The sequence below is a fragment of the Pteronotus mesoamericanus genome, unplaced genomic scaffold (genome assembly GCF_021234165.1).
Source record: "Pteronotus mesoamericanus isolate MK-2021 breed Mesoamerican mustached bat unplaced genomic scaffold, CSHL_Meso_final contig_100, whole genome shotgun sequence".
In the NCBI taxonomy this organism is placed as follows: Eukaryota; Metazoa; Chordata; class Mammalia; order Chiroptera; family Mormoopidae; genus Pteronotus; species Pteronotus mesoamericanus.
Genome location: NW_026554999.1, coordinates 371,839 through 392,103, shown reverse-complemented (window position 1 = coordinate 392,103; position 20,265 = coordinate 371,839). Strand labels below are relative to the sequence as shown.

The window sequence follows — 20,265 nt, the reverse complement described above, 5'->3', positions numbered from 1 at the left end:
ACTACATGCAAAACAAAATTTTGCTAATTCAAAATTGAGCATAATCTAGGCAAGAGTTAGGATACTTGGTCTTTTCAAAGGGAATTCTGTATACAATGAACAGTGTAGAAAAGAACATTTGCCTGGGGTGATTTTCTATACAAAAGTAGGACCTTTGACAGGTAAAAGCTGATATTAACTTTTTGGAACATGGCTTTGGCATTTTTTGCAGGAATAGTGCTGGCCTTCATATCTGTACTCAGAATTTTATATTCAGAAAAGTCTGCAATAAAAATAATCCTCTTTAGAAAAGTTAATAATCCTCAATATTTTTTAGCATAGATGAATAGTCTATAAAAACAGAAAAAAGTACTTCTGTTTGCAGTGCTAATGTGTTCTTATCCATTGAGTCTACAGAGAAATGTAGCAGAGTCTTGATATACTTTTACCTTCACAAGTTCTTTAAATACAGCATGCTGAATCATTTTTCTTTTGTTAAGACCAGATGCCATCTCCTCAAGATCAATAGCAGACCTTCATGATGATGGTATTTGGGGGTAGGAGGGAGAAAAGCCAGTTAAGAGACTCTAAAAAATAAGTTTCTGCCCCAAAGAATGTAGGACCATTTAATCATTCATATTAATAGCCTTCTAATTAACATGCATATAATTACTACAAATTCAAAAGCCTGTACCATAAAAAATTTACCATGAAATATCAAATGCAAGACTTTGGTTAGTTTTTCAAGGCTCTTTTTTTTTAATCTAAATATTAATTTGTTTTCTTATCACTGCAAAGTACTAATTGTATTTATTTTTCTTGCAGCATATATACTTTAGATATCTTTACACCTAGCAGAAAACAAGACTAATTTCTCTAGTCCTACATGTTTAAATGCTAGTAGTTCCACATTTATTATCCAGTCTGATAATATGAAAAGGAAGGATGGCCGGAGCATGACAAGGGCTAGGATTCAAGCAGTTAACAGAGTTGCCTACATTATTCTGTGTGCCCTGTCCCAGTCAGTGTCCTTCCCAATGAACACAAAAACTGAGACCACACATTACTCCTTCATTCAAATTTGGACAAAGAAACCAAAAGGGAAACAAGAGAGAAGACAATTCTCCAATATTGAAGGGGACTGATTAATGCCATCTTGAGCCTAAAGATGATGAAATGGCACCACTGTTCTATAAGGAATCTAAAATGTTAAAAAGTTTTTATAATAAAATACTATATGGTACATGATTAAATCCACCCAAATACAGTAGTAAAATGGAAAGAAATCCATAATTAAATGAAAGCCACATGTAGTTTATTTTTTGAACAATCATTATGAAAACATGCTATACACACAATCTTCTAACATGAATTTGATTCTTTTCCACTGCTGTATAGCAGAAACATTTCATGATACAGTAGATTTTTCTAGTCAGCTTTTCATCCTAGCAAACTTAGTTTTGCCTGTTTAATTAATTGAACTTACTTTACATTTTCTCTTAGTTGTTTCACTAGTTTAATATTAACATCTGCTTCCAATAATGCTGTACATACTTCTTTCAGCATAGCATTTAATACCTGCAAATAAATAATAAAAATTTAAAATGCTCAGTATATCATTTCAATCTTGTAAAACAACAGTTGATCAGTCATCATATACTAACATAGCTTAATAAAAACAATATTACACTACTGGTTAGAGAGATCATCTTATTAAATGTCTAGTCATTTTGTCAAAATAAGACATTCAATTTAGTTTTATTCAACTAAGTATTAATTACAATTTCATTCATATATTAAAGTAATAACAAAGACAATATACAAGCGAAAGTTACTACACGATAGTGTTTTGAAGTTTTTTATGTTGAACACCTCCTGTTGCTGATATATAACATTTTATATTCACAATATCTGCTTGACCAGACTAGCATGGAGGAAAAGGTAACAAAAGAAAATGATCTAGTCTGACCTAACAGCTTTACCATTTCCATTTAGAGCAGAGGAACAAAGTAAAAAGAAAATGCTCCTCCACTAATAACTCACTATCATCACATATTTGTTGAGTGGCAAGGCATTGTGATTAAAAGATTATAATCTTAAGATGAGGCTTTTGCTGCTTATGTAAATAAGTATTTATACAGTAGCTCCATGAGGGCCTGGATGTTAGTCTATTTTGTTCACTGCTATTTTCCTGATGCCAGCTAAAACATAGGCCCTCAAATACTTCTTAAATGAACCCTCATCTTCAACTTCATGTGTCCTAAGAGGCTTATCAGATTTCCCTAGCCCTCGTTTAAAGGGATCTGATAAAAATGGAGTTGATCTTTCATTTGAGGGACTGCTTCCTGTCAATTCCCTAGCAGCATAGTAACAGGAACAGAAAAGCTACCAATTCAAGCAATACCTGTTATTCTACTTCCCACCAACCTCTTCTTTCTAGTTTCTTTTTTCTTTACAATAGATACAAAGCTGTTATTTTATTTATTCTGAGTTCCAAAGATTAAACAATGGTTTAAGTTATGATTTATTACTTAATAATAAAAAGCTCTGGATGAGGAATTAGAGAAAAGATTCTAATCCTGGTTCTTCCAATAAATAAACATGTGTAACTGACTTTCTGTTTCTATTAAATGAGAGGTTGGACTAGCTGAGCTCAAATATGGTCCCCAAATTATTTAATAGCATTAGATTACTGTGTTGATATCAAATTCAACATTAGAATTTTTTCAAACCTCCACGTCAGAAAGTACTTTTTAAAAAAACTGTTCATACTATTACAGATATCCTCTATCACACCACCCCTCCAAAAGTATTTTTTATCTATTATTTATTTTGATTCTTAAAACCATCTTGTAAAATAAATGCTATTTTCTCATTTTATATATTAAGGAATCTGAAATTGACTTGCCCAAATTTCTATCACACAGCTACTAAGTAGGATGCTAAACAAGGTCTTCCAAAACAAAATTCAGTAGTTTTCCATTGGTAACACAAAATATAAAGTATTCTTGTGGATTATAATCACCTTTTATCAACTGACAAACCACTAAAATACAATGTCTGGGGAAAAACGGGAGAAAGAAAAATCTTAAAACAATAAAGCCAGGAAGAAGAATATTTCAGATACCATACAAGCAGTCATCTTACAAAATCTCCAAAAAACTGAATGAAGGCTTCAGAGAAAATAAATCAAAATAGTAAAGATAAAAATATTAGCCTTATATAAGAATGCTAAATAAAAGTCAAGGAGAAAAGGTCAAGTACACACAGGCCTAGCCAAGAAGAAAGAGGCAGGATACAAAAATCTTAGGCCTATTTCAAGAGAAAAAGCAAGAGTATTCTTACATATCTAAGCTATTTTCAAAATATAAAGCGTATGTCATTTTTACATGTAAGTTAAGGTTTTGTTCTGTTGCAATTCTTTATGTAAAGTTGAAATTAATATTACAATAGTCGACTCTCGATAGAAAAACACCAGTATATCCATTTTAGGTTTTTATCTACACGCATTAAATCAATATCAAGATAAATATAAACACAGAGATTACTAATAATCCATCTCCCCAATGCTAGTGATGATGTGCAATAATACATATTTCATGTATTTTACATACCTCTTCATTGATAATGGTAGCATTGCTCAAAGAGCGTAATGCTGATGTTATTTTTCTTCCAAGGTCTGCTAGTACCATCTTGAAGGCTTTAAGACGTGATTACAAGAAAGTCTAGGAAGAAGAAAAATTAAATGAAAACATATGAAAATAATCAATACCAAGTTCCCACAACTGTAGACTTCTAAAGAAGAGTATTTAAGTTCAAATTAAAGTATCTAATGTTTAGATACTATAACTTCAACTTTTATAGCTTCAACCTCCAGCTTCAATACAGTCAGGTCCAAAGCTAAAGCTGCCACTTGGTTATGATGTCATATGTATGAACACCTAATTGGAATATTCTATATGAATCAATAAATTCAATATGTCAGATAGTGTGTTTTACCTAAAATTAAATCTGTTCTCATTCTGGACATACTTGTGAGTATGAGTAACTGATGTATCATATACATTTTTAAATGAAAAGAGAGGAGAAAAAAAGAAAGAAAAAGGTAAATTCTCCATTCAGGAATACTATTTAATTTAGTAAACTGAAGGACTTTTTTCCAATAATTTTGATTCACGATCTAAGCAAAACAAACAAACCTACACACAAAATAAAAGTTTTATTTAATAAATTACTTAGACTCACAGGGGTGTTCAACCCACAGCCTGCTGGCCACGTGCGGCCCAGGATGGCTATGAATGCAACCCAACACAAAATCGTAAATTTACTTAAAACATTATGAAATTTTTGTGTGTGTGTGATTGTGTGTCACAATGTATTTAATGTGTGGCCCAATACAACTCTTCTTCCAGTGTGGCCCAGAGATGCCAAACGGTTGGACACCCCTGATAGAGTTTTCACACATATTACATTATCTCATTTTATTCTTCTAATAACCAAGAAAAGTGGTATATTATTAATCTCCCTGTTTTAAAGCTGTTCTTGATTCCCCAACTCTAAGCCAAGATAACCTCAAAGGCTCTTTCCAGCTCTAAAATATTACGGTTTTATAAAGTGTGTACATGTACCTACTCTGTCAGGATGCTATACTCATGGATGGAAAACAAGCAAATATGACTTGCACTCCCTGCTCTCAAGTTGCTTATTTCCTAGCTGGCAAGATAAGGCATGTATATTAACAGCAAAATAAAATATTAAGAGAGAATTCCTCTTGCCTGAATGTCTTCAAACAGGGATGTCGGCTTTTTTCTGCCTTCAAATTCAAACTGAAACATCAGCCCTTCCTAGGCCTCGAGCCTGAGAGCCTTCAGACCGGAACTACATCATTGCTCAGCTCTCCTGAGTCTCCATCTTGCTGACTCACCCCATGGATCTTGGGACTGGCAGCCTCCATGATCACATGAGCCAATTACTCACAATAAGCCTCTTTTTATATGTGTGTATAGACATACACATATCCCATTGGGTCTGCTTCGGGGGAGAACCTTGACTAATAGCAGGCAAGTAATAGTTCAAAGCTAGCTATAAAAATTTATGGTCAACTACCAATGATTATTTCTATAAAAATTCAAAGGAAGCAAAAAGAGGCTCAAGTGGACAAAATAGGCTTTATTGAGAAGGTTGAATATGAATTTGGTCTTGAAATATGGGTAGAATTTGCATAGGTGGAGAAGAGGACAAAGGGAATTTGAAGAAGGTGAAATGGCACAAGCAAAAATGGAGACATGGAAAAGCCTGAGACATACTTACACCTTATGCATGCACTGTACTTACAGATTATTGAGTATTATTTGGGGGATGGTAAATAAAACATTCTGGTCAGGACAGGGAGGGATATAGTCAGAAGGTAATACAGACTGTAAAAAGCTCTAAAAACCAAGTTAAGAAATATGAATTGTTCAACATAGCAATACTGGCAGAAAAGTTCATTGTTCAAAACAACTGTTTTGGTAACTCTTCCGACTAATCTAGTTTAAGTTAGTCAACCAAGATTATCTTGACCAGATCTCATCTATATGGAATACAAGAGATTAAAAATATGAGAAATGGAGGAGGAAAAAGCTGATTCATTGAACACACGGAAAGCAGAGAGATGAGGGGAGTCAAAAGAAAAAGAAAGGGTAAATGTATTCAAAGACCAATCACTGGCAAACACATTCTAGGCTGAACTTTAAATTAAACAGTACACGTCCACTCAGGTAAAATTTTGTAATTTGGAACCTAAAAAATTACTACCAACACTTGATGGAAATGAAAAAGAATACGCTTACCATAAATTTTTTACAATTACATGGTTACTTAACTTGAAAGAGCAATTGCTTCATAGAAAAGATGCAGAGCTTTTTATTTCTTATCCCACACTCATTATAGTAAATTATTATTGCTCAAGTGAACATGTTTCAGTTCATCTCCTTTACCACTCACTTCATTACCAGGAGTGATACACTGTAATATTAATTATGACACCACAATTAACTTTTTGAAAGATCATGTCATAACAGATCATCATCCATTTTAAAAAGCTATACTAGTTAACCCAAAAATAAACCTACCTTCCCATGCTCTTTTAAATGAAAAAAAACACTACAACAAAAAACTACTGTGAGGTTTCCCAGCACATTTGTATCCTTATGTAAGTCCTTATTGGCAGTATATTTTAAAATATATTTGCCTGATTATAAAAACCTATACTTCAGTAGAGGAATAATAATATTTAATATCCTTTATTTATACAGTATTTCCTCTGTCATTTCCAAGGATGTGTTTTTGAAAACTCTGGTGGTAGAATTCTGCTTAAAACCTCAACAACTTCCCATTTCATCCAAGAGGGGAAGTCCTTAGAATGAATAGATTGTAAGTCACTCCCAAACACACACACGCACACACACTCAATTGTAAATCTTACTGACCTTGCTGTTGATGCCACACATTTCTACCTCAAGGCCTTAGTACCAGCTGGCATACTCCTCCCCAGCTGACAATATAGCTCCCTCCCTTAATCTCCTTCAGATCGTTGTCCAGATGTAATTTCTCAGTAAGATCTTTCCTAATCATTTGTTAAAAACTGCAAACCCATGACCCTTTTTTCCCCCTCATTGTTCTATTACCAACTAACATATGATTTACTTATATTATTTATGGTCTATATATACCAACTGAAATGTAAGCTGCATGAGGCCAGGTATTTTTGCTTCTTTTGTTCTCTCCTGTGAGCTCACTGCTTTATCCTCAATCTTATACAGCAAGCCCTTAGTAAAAATGAACTTTATGAATGAATTTACTTAAGACTTTAGGAAAAAAAGCAAGACTAGGGAACCAATGTCATGAAAGGTCTTACAAATACCTCTTAAAGACCACTAAAATAAATCAATGAAGATAACATAACAGTTCAAAAGAAAATCAATGACCTAGGTAACTGATACTGTACAATTAACATTCACTTGCCATTATTTGAAAATCACACTACATTGTACACCTGAAACTAAGATAATATTGTATGTCAACTATAATTGGAAAAAACAAAGAAAATCAATGACCTAAGTAACTGATATTGTACAATTAATACTTATTTGCCATTACTAACTAACTTTTCAGAATTTCCCTGAAGAGTTTCCAACAAGATTCTGAAAAATTAACTTTACCTTGTTCTAATATCACACAATAATGCAAAATATCTTTTTAAATGTTAATAGCTAATCCTGTATCTCAAATTGTTGTAATTTATAATTCAAGCACACTCACTCAAAATTCTCTAGGATAACTAAAAAGATTTATAGAAGTAAAACTGTGTATACTAGAATTTCATAAAAGAGGAATCTGTACGTAGATGGAGCTGTTGGAAAAGTAAGGGATTACTGTATAAGTACTACTTCATATAATTCAATATTTATTATCTTATTCCACCTTCACAACAATTTTATGACATAACAGGTTAAAGAATGGAACAGCCATTCCCTACAAAAAAAAAAAAAAAAAAAAAGCCAAAGAACTTCCCATGGTCCCTTGGCTATGCAGCCTTAGATCCTAGAGTATGAATGATGCTTTAAACAACAAGGTTGAATATCCCTGTGAGCAAATTCCAGAGACAACTTTTGCTGCTATACTACAAGGGAAGAAATATTTTGAAAGCAAAAATGCACATTCTTCCTCATGGAAGAATAAGTGCAATGTCCAGAAAGAACTGACAAGTATCTCTGCAATCAGGATGCACAAGGATTGATCTTGGCCCAAGTCACATGTTCTTACAGTCTGACTAGGAGCTGGATAGTTAGGTGATGGAAACAGGCTCAAGTTTGGGGTACCCTAAGTAAGGCAAGCACAGGGCCAAGTATCATACTTACCTGCTGCAGTGTGAAGTACTGGAAAGAGCATGGGCTTTAGAGTCTGACAGACTTGGATTCAAATCCCAGCTCTGCTACATACTGGCTGTGTTACTTTGGGTAAATTATTTAATCTCTCTGAGCCTCACTTTCCTCACCTGCAAAATGGAAATAATACCATTATCAAGGTAGTTACCCTGAGGGCTTGTTGTGAGGACTAAATGAGACACCATGTATAAAACTGTCAGCCAAGTACCTACTATATTAAACTACTAACTTGCTTTTGTGATACCAATAGGCTCTTCCTATATTATCTGAAGTGTGATTAAACTAGAAATTTTCTAAATAATGCTACAAAAGTGCCTGTCTTACTACCCAGAAACGACCTCTGGAATCTTTAACATTTAGCACCATATTTTATGTACCTGATTATTATTCAATAGAAACTGGAGTGTCCAGCCACTTTTCCGTACATAAACAATTATAAATATTCCTGCCAGGACCTTGCCTGATCTGAGATTATATAAATAGTTCTTGATGATAAAGATTTCAAATCCTATTATAGTCATGCACCTCAGAATGTTTCAGTCAATAACAGACCACATATACTATGGTGACCCCTTAAGATTATAATGGAGCTGAAAAATTCCTGTTGCCTAGTGACATCACACTAGTCACAACATCACAGTGCACATGTCTGTGGTAATGCTGGTGTACAGTGTTTATAAAATCTATTGCAGTGTACATTTATTTACCACTCACTCACTGACCTACCCAGAGAAACTTCCAGCACTGTAAAGCTGCAGTCATGGTAAGTGCCTTTCACAAGTGCACCATTTTTTATCTTTTATACTGTATTTTTACTGTAGCTTTTTTTACGTTTAAACACACAAATACTTATCATTGTGTTACAACTGCCTACAATGTTCAGTGTCAGTAACATGCTGTACAGCTATATAGCTTAGGTGTGTAGTAGGCTATACCACATGAACTGGTATATGTCCATGTTCTCTATGTAGGTTTGGTACATGAACTCTATGATGTTCAAACAATGACAAAATTACCTAACAATGCATTTTTTTAAATTGATTGATTTTAGAGAGAGAGGGGAAAGAAGGGAGGGAGAGAGAGGGGGAAGGGAGAGAGAGAAACACCGATTTGTTGTTCCACTTGCTGATGCATTCATTGGTTGATTCTTGTACCTGTCCTGATCAGGGACTGAACCATAACCTGGGCGTGTCAGAATCATGCTCTAGGGATGATGCACCAACCAACTAAACTACCTAGCCAGGGCACCAACAATGCATTTCTCAGAATGTACCCAAATTCGTATGTGGTACATGACTATACAACAAAAATCCTTATAAAAAAGTTCTTCTAAGCCCTAGTAATATTAGACTAAAGAATTAAACATATAAATATGATTAGTAAATATCTTTAGAAAAATTACTTCTACATTATAAACGTTTTTATAACCTAGTAAATAGCTCAAACCAATACTTTTCTTGACTATAACACTAAATATATATTTTTTAAATTCTGCACAGCACATCAGTTCATAGACTATGACCACAGAAAGGTAAATTTATTTAACATAGCAGCCTATAAGTATTTTTATTTGATAAATTTATATTTGAATAACATTATAATGTTAATTATGACATTTAAATTTAGGAATACTTTTTCATTCCAAATCCACTAATCCTCCAAGGAAATAATTCATCTTTATGTTTTGTGGATACATGTTCATTGTAAAAATTCAGCCATTACAGAAATATTAAAAGTAGAAAATAAAATTCCCCTAATCATGATCTCTCCACCCATAATAATAATTTGGTATACATTCTTATATATTTTTTTTCTTTAAAGGAGGGATTTTTTTAAGAAGATTTTATTTATTTATTTTTAGAAAGAGGGGAAGGGAAGGAGAGAGGGAAAGAAATACCAATATATGGTTGCCTCTCATGTGCCCCCTACTGGAGACCTAGTCCACAACCCAGGCACATGTGCCCTTACTGGGAACTGAACCAGTGACTCTTTGGTTCACAGGTCAGCACTCAATCCACTAAGCCACACCATCCAGGGCCAGTTTATTTTCTAACATGTATCATTTAGGCAAATTTTCACAAGAATTATGGTTTTGGGGGGAGTGAAGAGGGAAGAAGAAATGAGCAAAATTCTTTTGTAAATATACTTGTTAACAATAAAAATGTCCGTAAATGCCTGAAGCAGAATATAAAACTGCATATATTATATAATCTATATTTTCTCTATATACAAATATCCAAAAATGACAATAGCCATCAGGGAATTAAAAAAAGACATAATCAGATACCACTTCACACACATACTAGGATGGCTATAATCAAAAAAGACAAATAATAACAAGTGTTGGTAAGAATGTAGAGAAATGAGAACCTCATACAATGCTGGTAGGAATGCAAAATGGTGTACCCCTTGGAAAAACACTTTGGCAATTCCTCAAAATGTTAAACACAGAGTTACTATATGACTCAGTAATTCTACTCCTAGGCACATTCAAAAGAAAGGAAGACACAGATCCACACAAAAATGTGTACATGAATGGTCATTAGCAGCATTATTCATACTAGCCAAAAAGTGGAAACAACCCAAATATCCCTCAACTGATGAGTGGATAAATAATATATGGTATTATCCATAAAATGGAGTATTTAATAATAAAAAAATAAACTACTGATATATGCTACAACATGAATCTTGAAAACATCATGCTAAATGAAAAAACCACAGTGACAAAAGGCCACATATCATATGATTCCATTTATATGAAATGTCTAGAAGAGACAAATCTATAGAAAGTAGATTAATAGTTGCTTAGGACTTAGAAGTTTGGGGAAAATAAGGAATGACTATTAATAGTGATGGGGTTTCTCCATGGGGTGATAAACGTGTTCTAAGATTGGGGTGTGGTGATTGTTGCACAACTCTGTAAATACACTAAAATAACTGAACTGTATACTTTGGGTGAATTGCACGGTATATGAATTTTATTTCAGTGAAACGTTAGAAAAAAATATGTGTCATCTCTGGATGGTAAATACTAGTAGTTTTTATTTTCTTATTTATATCTTTTTGTAATTTCCAAATTTTTAGCAATGATTAGGTATTTTTTTAATCCTCACTCAAGGATATATTTATTAATTCTAGAGAGAGAGGAAGGGGCTGAGTGGCAGAAAGACAGACAGACAGACAGAGATTGATTGAGAGGAACACTGACTGGTTGCCTCCCATACACACCCTGATGTGAGATTGAACCTGCAACCTAGCAATGTGCCCTGATGGGGGCTCGAACCCACAACCTTTTGGAGTGACACTCCAACCAACTGAACCATCTGGCCAGGGTTAGGTATTATCTTTAAGTCCAGGGAAAATTATTTTTCAAAGTGCTCCTTGTGAGAACTATAGTGATACTATATTAGGGGTACAGATGGAGTTGCCATTTGTATTCATTTTGTTATTCATTCATTAAACACCTCCTAAGTGCTCCAGGAATTGTCCCAGCATGAGGAAACTTCCAACTCCAAATCAACAAATTGCATCAACTTAACAAAACTAAGGCTTGTCTGTTAACTTCAAAAGATAAGTTATGCGTCACACCACCAATTAATTTGCTCTTAATTTTGCACCAAAGGTTATATTCAATTATGTCAAGTCTCAGAATATTCTTTCTTCATTAAAATGATTGTTTTCAAATTTTAAAACTCATTTTAATTTTAAAAGTAAAACCACTGCAACACTTCATAGTTTAATAGCAGAAAAGGTATACAAAAAATTGAATTAGCAACAAGGGGTAGTAACTCAAAAACACTAGGAATCATCTCTTTAAGATATTTTGGCTGTCAGGTCAATCATTAAAACAATCTTTATGTAAACTGTTAGCAAGAAAAAAAATTAAATCAAAAGAACTTGGAAAAAGTTTGCCTTGAAGTTGAAAAGAACATATGGAAGAGGAGGGATAAGAGGCATATGCTCAAGCAAAGGGTTATTTCAATGACATTTAAAAAACACCAGCTAAAAATCAAATATTCAGTCAGGCTCTCCAAGGACATTAACATCAGGTTTCAGGGAAGTGGCCTCATCTAAAGTTTTTATGAAAAGAGCAAAACAAGGCATCTATATTTTGAAAAACTACACTGACTATACTGATGTGCAGCCAGGGTTAATGATTACTGCATGAAGCAATACTCCTTAAAGGAAACAAGAGTGAAAATTTTCTTCTATAATTTAAAAGTTAGAGACAATGTAGCAAATATATTAGAGGGAGAAAAACTTGAGAGCAAGGAGACTATATACACGAATAATACTCCAAAAGTCTGGTGGAGAGATGTGAACTTGAACTAGGGAAACAGAAGGCAAAAGGGAGAGGAGAAGCTAGAATCAAGCACCAATCCCTAAAGTAGAATCTATTGGACCTAATGACCAAAATGGTTGTAGAGCATGAAAGAGAAACAGAAGGCAAAAATGATTCTAAGGTCTCCTGTTTGAGAAATCAGATGCCTAGTAATGCCATTAACCAATGAATGGAAGGCAAAAAGAGAAGAAACTGTTTTGAAAGTTACTAGAGAAAAGGTTCAAGGAGTTTAAAGGTTAATTGTAATGTTCTACTACTTAAGTTGGATATTGAATACATAGGTGTTCATTTTATTATCTTTTTTAATTGAACATCAAACAACAAATAACGTACAAAATTCGACTAGAAACAAGGGAATTGAAATTCAAAAACACGCTAGGAATCACTGCTTTTATACACTTTTGTATCTGAGACATTGGTAATAATGAAAAAAGAAAATAAAAGGAAGGTGGAGATAAGGAATTTGGTTTTGGACCTAGAGTATTTGCAGAATTAAAGAACTGAATCACTCAGAAGTTAGAGAAAAAGATTTGGAAATGGTTGGCATCCACGGATAATGCCATGGACACCATGGATGTAGATGAGAACTCTTCCAAGAGAATTTGTAGAAGGCCATTTGGGTTATAGCAATGGCAAAGTGCAAACTAAAAGGAAAGAGTCAACTAAGATCGAGAATAATCAAAGGGACAGAAGCCTTTACTAATTCGCTTTCCCTCTCCAAGGGCATGCTGAAGGAAATCAATTTTTAAAGCTACTATTTATGATTATCTTACTGTATTCCCGTGGCAGGTCCAGAATTTCCAGGGAGCTGGAGTTAGAAGAGTAATCTGTGTGAAGAAGGGCTTGAAGATGTTTTTGCACAGTACTACATTAGGTTAGAAAATACTAATTGTCCATATCAAAAAATCAAAGGAAAGAGATTTCAGGGAAATATTTCCCCTCCTCTTTGGGACCACGACTGCTATACTGTAACCATTACCCAAGACATGTTACCTAACCTTTCAATACCCATATCTTTCTTTTTAAATTTTAATTAATGAGCTTTACTTTTAGAGCACTTTTAGGTTTGCAGCAAAACTGAGCAGAAAGTAGAGAGAGTTTCCATCTCTCTCCTGTCCCCACACACGTACAACCTCTTCCACTCTCAGCACCCTCGTATCGTTCATCCTCTCAATAAATGTATTAGGTAGATGAGGAAATTAAGGCTAGACTGGAATTACAACTTTGCTCCGTCAGGGTCACAAATCACCTGTAATTCTCATCTGTATTCCCACAGTTCTCATGGTTCTCTGTCTTTACTAGATTTTCTCATTACTCATCTAGATATACAGGATATTTATGTGCTTCTCTTTCACTGTACTGTTAGCTCTTCTATGATAAGATTGCGTCATTCATTTCTGTATCCGTATAGCAAAGGAGGGAGAAATACTTTGTTGAGTTAAACATATGAAAAAATTAGGTGAGAAGAGCATCAAGAAAGCCAATAGCGGAGTTTCAAGAAATAAATGGGTAGTAGTGTCAAATGTCAGCGAGCCATCATTACATCTTAAGTCATCACTGACATTGGACTAATATTCCTTATTCATTTACCGAACGCCTACTATAAACAGGACAATGTGTTAAGCACAACGAACATGAAAATATAAAATCTGGTACACGTCAATAGGTTTTCGGGGAAGCGGTGATATCTAAATTCTTCATCAGGAGAGCAAATCAAAGAGTCAGGTCTGCAATTGCCTACACGTTATTTGGCTTGGGTAAATCTGAAATCAATTTAAAAGGGTCACAGCGCATTTTTTAATAAAACTTATGGGGGTACACGAGATTGAAAAGGGCCAGAGCACCTCAGTGTCGGTGACGACAGCAGGTGGCCAGGAAAGTCGACTCTTTCCGGAGTCGCTAGCCCCCTAAGCAGGGTTGGCGCTGCCGTCAGCTACCAGCCCGTAGTCTGGGGCGGGAAAAAGCAGGTACTTACCGCAAAAGGCACAGCTACAGCCGTGGCCCAAAGGGGCCAGGGATTCCTTTGCGAGGCCCCAAGCCGTGGGAGGAATCAGAGGAAAGCGGAGATCAGATAGACAGGCGCGACGCCACAGACCGACTTTCCTAACTACATAAACGAGGGTCCCAGAGCCCAGCACAGCAACGCCAACTCCCACCAGCTGGAAGACCGACGACTGCCACCGAACCTTCCGCCCAATGAGGAAACGTCACGACTCCGCGTAGTTCAGCCTTTCACGTAGAGAATGCACTTCCGCTTCCGGGGCATCGGCAGCGTTCTTTCTTGTGAGGTTTTACTAGTTCGCACTGGCTTTTGACGTTTATTTTCTGTCGTTCAGTAGCTGCGGCAGCGAGGTTGTTACGATAACACGATCTCAGGAAAGAATAACGGCCTCGAGGGGCTGCCTTAAGAAAAAGTGACTAAACTGAACACAGCCAACTGAGGGAAATGATGAGAGCCAGAGTGCGTTCACGTGTAGGGATTCCCCTGGCGCCTTAGAGAACTCCAAGAAGGGGCGGGGCCTAGGACATTCACAGCCTAGGGAGGCGGGTTCCACTCTAGGTCTAGTCAGGTGTCGCTACCGGTCTCTGTTCGCGCGTGCGCAATGCGGGCCTCCCAGGATTGCCCTGTGCTGCAACATGGAATTCCGCTCCGCACGGCAAGCAATACTGCAATTGCTTCGTAACGTGGCTCCAGCAGATCTCCCGGCGCTGCTCGAGTGGATGCGAACTACCCGTAAGCCACCAGAGCCCGAGGCAGGCGGTTGGGCAAAGATATGGGCCCTGACTTTGGAGGCTTAGGGTGAGGTCTGAAGCCCTCCAGGAATTCTCTATTCTGCTACGAGGCAGGTTGAAGGAGGCACATCTCATCCTTCGGCAGGTTCACAGTCCAGTTCGGGGTTAGGTGCGAGATTGAGCGCACGCTCTGGTTTGTTTGTGATTGCGCTGCAGACTTCAGACAAACCGCTAGAGGCGCCTTGAGCCTAACTTTTTTAATAAAAGGGTCGGGGAAGGACTTCCCTCCCCCCATTATTCTCTCAAACTTGTGACAGCCAGTAGGGAATTATCTGAAAAAGCACTTCGAAGGGAAGTTTTAAGCTATAGAACTGGAAGGTGTCACCCTGCAGGCAAAATCACCTGTAGTTAGTGAACTTATTTTCTCAATTGTAATATAGACCATTGATTTAATAAAAATATTTATGGGGTGAGGGGGAGAAAGGGGGAACAGACTTTGATTAAAAACCGTTAACAAAATTAGTAACAGTAAAGTTAAAAAGCACGTTAGAGTCGAGGAAATGTGATAATTAGGTTATTTATTGAACAATAGGATAGATCTACTTAAGCAAAGTGAAGCCTGGTGAAGGCACAAGAAAATAGGATATACAGTAGCTCATTTGAAAAGTATGTCAAACCATACTACGCCTCTAAACCTTTAAACGTTGATTCCCATGTTTATTTTCATCCAGACTCATGACTTGAAATATACCTGTTTGCTAATGATTCTCAGTTTTAGACTTCCAACCTTGAGTTCTTCCTGGAATTCTCAATGTGATGTTAGAGTCAATCAGTAGGTTTGGGTATTATTATTATTATTATTATTATTATTATTACACATTTGGGGGAATCATTTTAGATAAGATGCCAAATTAAAATTAACTTGGACCTCTGATAGTAAGGTTTTAACATGGACAGGAGAGAAAACGAGAGACTTAGCTTCATATTTATATACACTACAAAATTCAAGACAGGAATTTCTACAACATACTAAATCTCCTGTCACTTCATTTAAACCCTTTATTGCCAGTTCTACATTCCTAAACCCAAGACCTTTCATTCCAAAAGCCCTGAGTGCCTATGAAAATGCCACCTACGCTAAAAAAATCCTAGCAAAAATCCTAGCCGTCAAAGTTTCAGTTCTTTGGAGCCATTTTGTAATCTAAATCTCCAGTTTTAGAGGCATCAAATGACACTCCGTTTTTCAAAATCAAAAAAATTTCAAAGCATATTTTGGAAGATAATTTTGTAAACAAGAAGACCCAATTACACTGGCTAAAGAATACAGTTTTACTTTAAAAAAAAAAAAGATTTAATTTATCTATTTTTAGAGGGAGGGGAAGAGAGGGAGAAAAACATTGACACGAGAGAGAAACATCAATTGGTTGCCTCTGGTATGTGTCCCCGACTAGACCCAACATGCAACCAAGGCATGTGCCCTGACCGGGAATTGAACCAGCAACCTTTTGCTTTGGGGAACGAGGCCCAACCAAGTAAGCCACACTGGTCAGGACCAGTTTTACTTTTTTTAACAATGCTTTCACTGCCTTTCTCCCACAGACCCTGTAGTCAGAGAAATTCAAGCAGTTTGTTAAGAAATTTATAACACTAGCCGAGTTTCTGAAGAATGTATATTAACATGAATATTTTAAATAATTTTTTTTATTTTTCAATTTCAGTTCATGTAAAATGTTATATTGGTTTCAGGTGTACAACTCAGTGATTAGACATTTATATAACTTACACAGTGATCACCCCATTAAATTTAGTACTCACCCATCTGACAACATACATAGTTATTACAATATTATTGACTATATGCCATATGCTGTACTTCACATCCCCATGACTATTCTGCAACTACCAATTTATTCTTAATCCCTTCACCATTTCACCATATCCAGGTCCCCCTCCCATCTGTCAACTATTAAAATGTCCTCTGTATTTATGAGTCTGTTTCTGTCCTGCTTGTTTATTTATTTCTTTAGATTCCCCATATAAATGAAATCATATGGCATTTGCCTTTCTCTGTCTTATTTCACTCGGCACAATACTGTCTAGGTCCATCCATGTTGTTGCAGATAGCGTGATATCATTCTTTTTCATAGCTGAATCATAGTCCATTTTACATGTGCACCACATCTTTTTATTCATTCATCTATTGATGGACATCAGGTTGCTTCCATATGTTGGTTATTGTAAATAATGTTGCAATGAACATACAGATGCATACTTAAGTCTTTTCAATTTCATGTTTTGGGTTTCTTCATTTAAATACCCAAAAGTGAAATTTCCAGGTCCTTCTTTGCCTCTTGTTATAGCCTTTGTTTTAAAATCTATTTGGTCTGGTATAAGTATAGTTACCACAGCTTTTTGTTTGTGTTTCCATTTTTTGTGAAATTCCATTTCCATCCTTTACTTTCAGTCTTTTTCGATCTGAAGTCTCTTGTAAACAGCATATATAATGGTCTTGTCTTATTACCCATTCAGCCACAATGTCTTTTGATTACTTAATCCATTTACATTTAAAGTAATTTGGGGTTTTTTGTTTTTGTTTTTTAGTATGCAAGCAGGGTTTATTGGTGATATGTTCTCAAGGGAGAGAATGGGCCTTGCCAAGGTGGCACAGAAAGGCAAGAGCAAGGGTGACAAGGGCAGGGGGTTGGCAAGAGCAAGAGAGAAGTCCTGTTAACAGAAGCAAACCCACCCCTGCCCCTGGGGTCTTTTTATTCTATGGTTCTTCTTTGCCCACTGTGGTAGGAATTGTGGCTCTCAATGCCAGGGTCAGTCAGGTTGTGCCAAAGATGATTCCTCTGTCTGAGGTCATAGGGCTCCTCTTTCACTGTTCAGTTGTTTGTTCCAGGTGATTTCTCCACAATTTAGCTGTAGGACCAGATTGGTCCTGGGAGGAGATTGATGTGACTTCCATTCACTCCTCTGCCCTAAAGTAATTGTTGATACATATGTAGTTATTGCCATTTCATTATTCATATTTTTAATCTTTTTTTCTCCTTAAAGAAGTCCCTTTAACATTTCTTATAATACTGGTTTGATGATGGTGAACTCCTTTAAGTTTTTTCTTGCGTGGGAAACTATCTGTCCTTCAATTCTAAATTATAGCTTTGCCACATAGAATAACCTTGGTTGTAGGTCTTGGCTTTTCATCACTTTGAATGTTTCATGCCAGTTCCTTCTGGCCTGCAAAGTTTTTGTTGAGGAATCAGCTGACAGTCTTATGGGAACTCCCTTGTATGTAGCTAACTGCTTTTCTCTTGCTGCTTTTAAGATTTTCTCTTTGCCTTTAACCATTGTTATTTTAATTATGATGTATCTTGGATGAGCTTCGTTGGGTTTATTTTGTTTGTGACTCTCTGTACTTCCTGGATTTGTATATCTATTTCCTTCAGTGGGTTAGGGAGGTTTTTTTTTTTTTTCTTTTCCCATTGCTTTTTTCAAATACGTTTTCAATTCCTTGCTGTCTCTCTTCTCCTTCTGACACCCCCATGATGTGAATGTTGGTATTCTTGAAGTTGTTCCAGAGTCTCCTTAAACTATCCTCATTGTTTTGAATTCTTTTTTTCCTTTTTGCTGTTCTGATTGGGTGTTTTCTGCTTCCTTATCTTCCAAATTACTGATCTGTTCCACTGCTTCATCTACTCTACTGTTGAGTCCCTGTAATATATTCTTCATTTGAGTTATTGTATTCTCCATTTCTGGCTGGTTCTTTTTTATGTTTTCTGTCTCACTTTCATGTTTCCTATATCTTTGTTGAAGTTCTCACTAAATTTGTCTATTCATCTAAGTTTATTGAGCATCTTTATAACCAGCGTTTAGAACTCTGCATCTGGTAGATTGCTTGTCTCCATATTGTTCTTTTTCTGGAATTTTATTCTGTTCTTTTATTTGTGATGTTTCTTCATCTCCTCTTTTTTGGCTGCCTCCCTATGTTTATTTCTCTATATTAGGTAGATGTACTACATCTCCCATTCTTGGTAGAGTATTCTTATGATGTGAGTGTCCCATAAGGCCCAGTGGTGCTCCCCCTGGTGATCCAAGCTGTGCTCTCTAAGTGTGCTTTCTGCCTCCCCTCCGCCCCCAACCATGAGCACTGTATGCATCCTTCTGTTGTAGCTGAGCCATTACTGCTGTTGGCGTGTCAGTGGTAGGGATTTACCCTTAGGTCAATCAGCTGCAAGGACTGGCCTTGACCACCATGGAGGATCTGCTGTGCAGTGGCTAACACCATGGAGCAGGACTCACTTTGGTGGAGGTCTGGTGCCTGCTGAGTCCTCCCCTTGAGTGGGTCATTTGTAGAGATGGTTAGGTGGTGCTTCTGGATGGTCTGAAGCTGTCCACTGGGTGCACTGGCTCTGGGCCTTCTGGGAGGTGCAGGCCAAGGTCAACCACTTCCTGTGCTCTTCCCAGGGCCCCCCGGCACGAGCTACAAAGCAATCTGCTTATGGTTGCTACTTATGCTGGGCTTGGAGGTGCCCAGGAGAGGCCAAGCTGCAAACCAAGGCCAGCTGCTGCTAATGCCAGTTTTGGGACCACTTAGCAAGAGGTATAGGGCATGCCAAAGCCAGATTCTGCTTGTTTGGGTTTGTGATTCTTTGAAAGATTTTTAGGAAAGTTTGAAGTATGATCCAATACAGGCCATTTGTATAGAAAAGCCACTGGAAAACAGCTTAGTTGGGCCCACATGGTGGGCCTGCACATTGAGTCGAGCAGGGTCTTGGAATCACCAGGCAGAGCGAACAGTGTTAACTAGGTTGATAGAGTTTCAGACATGATACCTACCTCCCAGCTCTGTGGGAGAAGTGCTCAGCAAAGGAACAGTGGCCTCTGCCAACACTTCTCTCTGGGAGAGAGTGGCCCCTCCATCCCTCACCCAAAACCAGACAATGGCATTCCTCCGCATATGTCCTTGGAACCTTTGAAGCTGCTGCCCCAGTGTTGTAGCTCAAAATGAGTGAGTTTCAGTGAGTGAGTAAGTCTGTGCACAGTCCCTTCAAGAGGAACACCTGAGACTCCAGCCAGCTACCATCTCGCTCAGCTACAGTTCCCTCTGGTTTTCTGAGCCAGGAGGTATAGGGACTTCTATTCCCAGTACTGGAACCCTGGTCTGGGGAGCCCATGTGGGGTGGGAATTACTCACTCCTCAGGAGGGACATTTGAAGCTGAGATATACCTTCCAATTTTTAAGTACAACACGGGGATGTGGAACCAGTCTCTTACTCATTT

General features: G+C 36.8%; 2 protein-coding genes across 3 annotated transcripts in view; one reads left to right on the top strand and one right to left on the bottom strand.

Annotated features, from left to right (window-relative positions):
- Positions 1 to 14,598, bottom strand: part of LOC129081245 (signal recognition particle subunit SRP54) — a 79,759-nt gene extending 65,161 nt beyond the window's left edge. The window contains exons 1-4 of one of the 2 annotated variants that reach the window (XM_054586974.1): positions 14,228 to 14,598; positions 3,594 to 3,704; positions 1,466 to 1,557; positions 429 to 513 (exon numbers count right to left, since the gene is read on the bottom strand). In XM_054586974.1, the coding sequence (XP_054442949.1) occupies positions 429 to 513; positions 1,466 to 1,557; positions 3,594 to 3,671 (255 nt within the window). In that variant the 5' untranslated portion in view covers positions 3,672 to 3,704; positions 14,228 to 14,598. The remainder of the gene's footprint in view (positions 1 to 428; positions 514 to 1,465; positions 1,558 to 3,593; positions 3,705 to 14,227) is intronic. The other variant, XM_054586766.1, reaches the window with a different exon arrangement.
- Positions 14,599 to 14,854: 256 nt separating this feature from the next.
- LOC129081132 (uncharacterized) overlaps positions 14,855 to 20,265 on the top strand; it is a 35,902-nt gene continuing 30,491 nt past the window's right edge. The window contains exon 1 of the mRNA XM_054586695.1: positions 14,855 to 14,986. Within this exon, the coding sequence (XP_054442670.1) occupies positions 14,890 to 14,986 (97 nt within the window). The 5' untranslated portion in view covers positions 14,855 to 14,889. The remainder of the gene's footprint in view (positions 14,987 to 20,265) is intronic.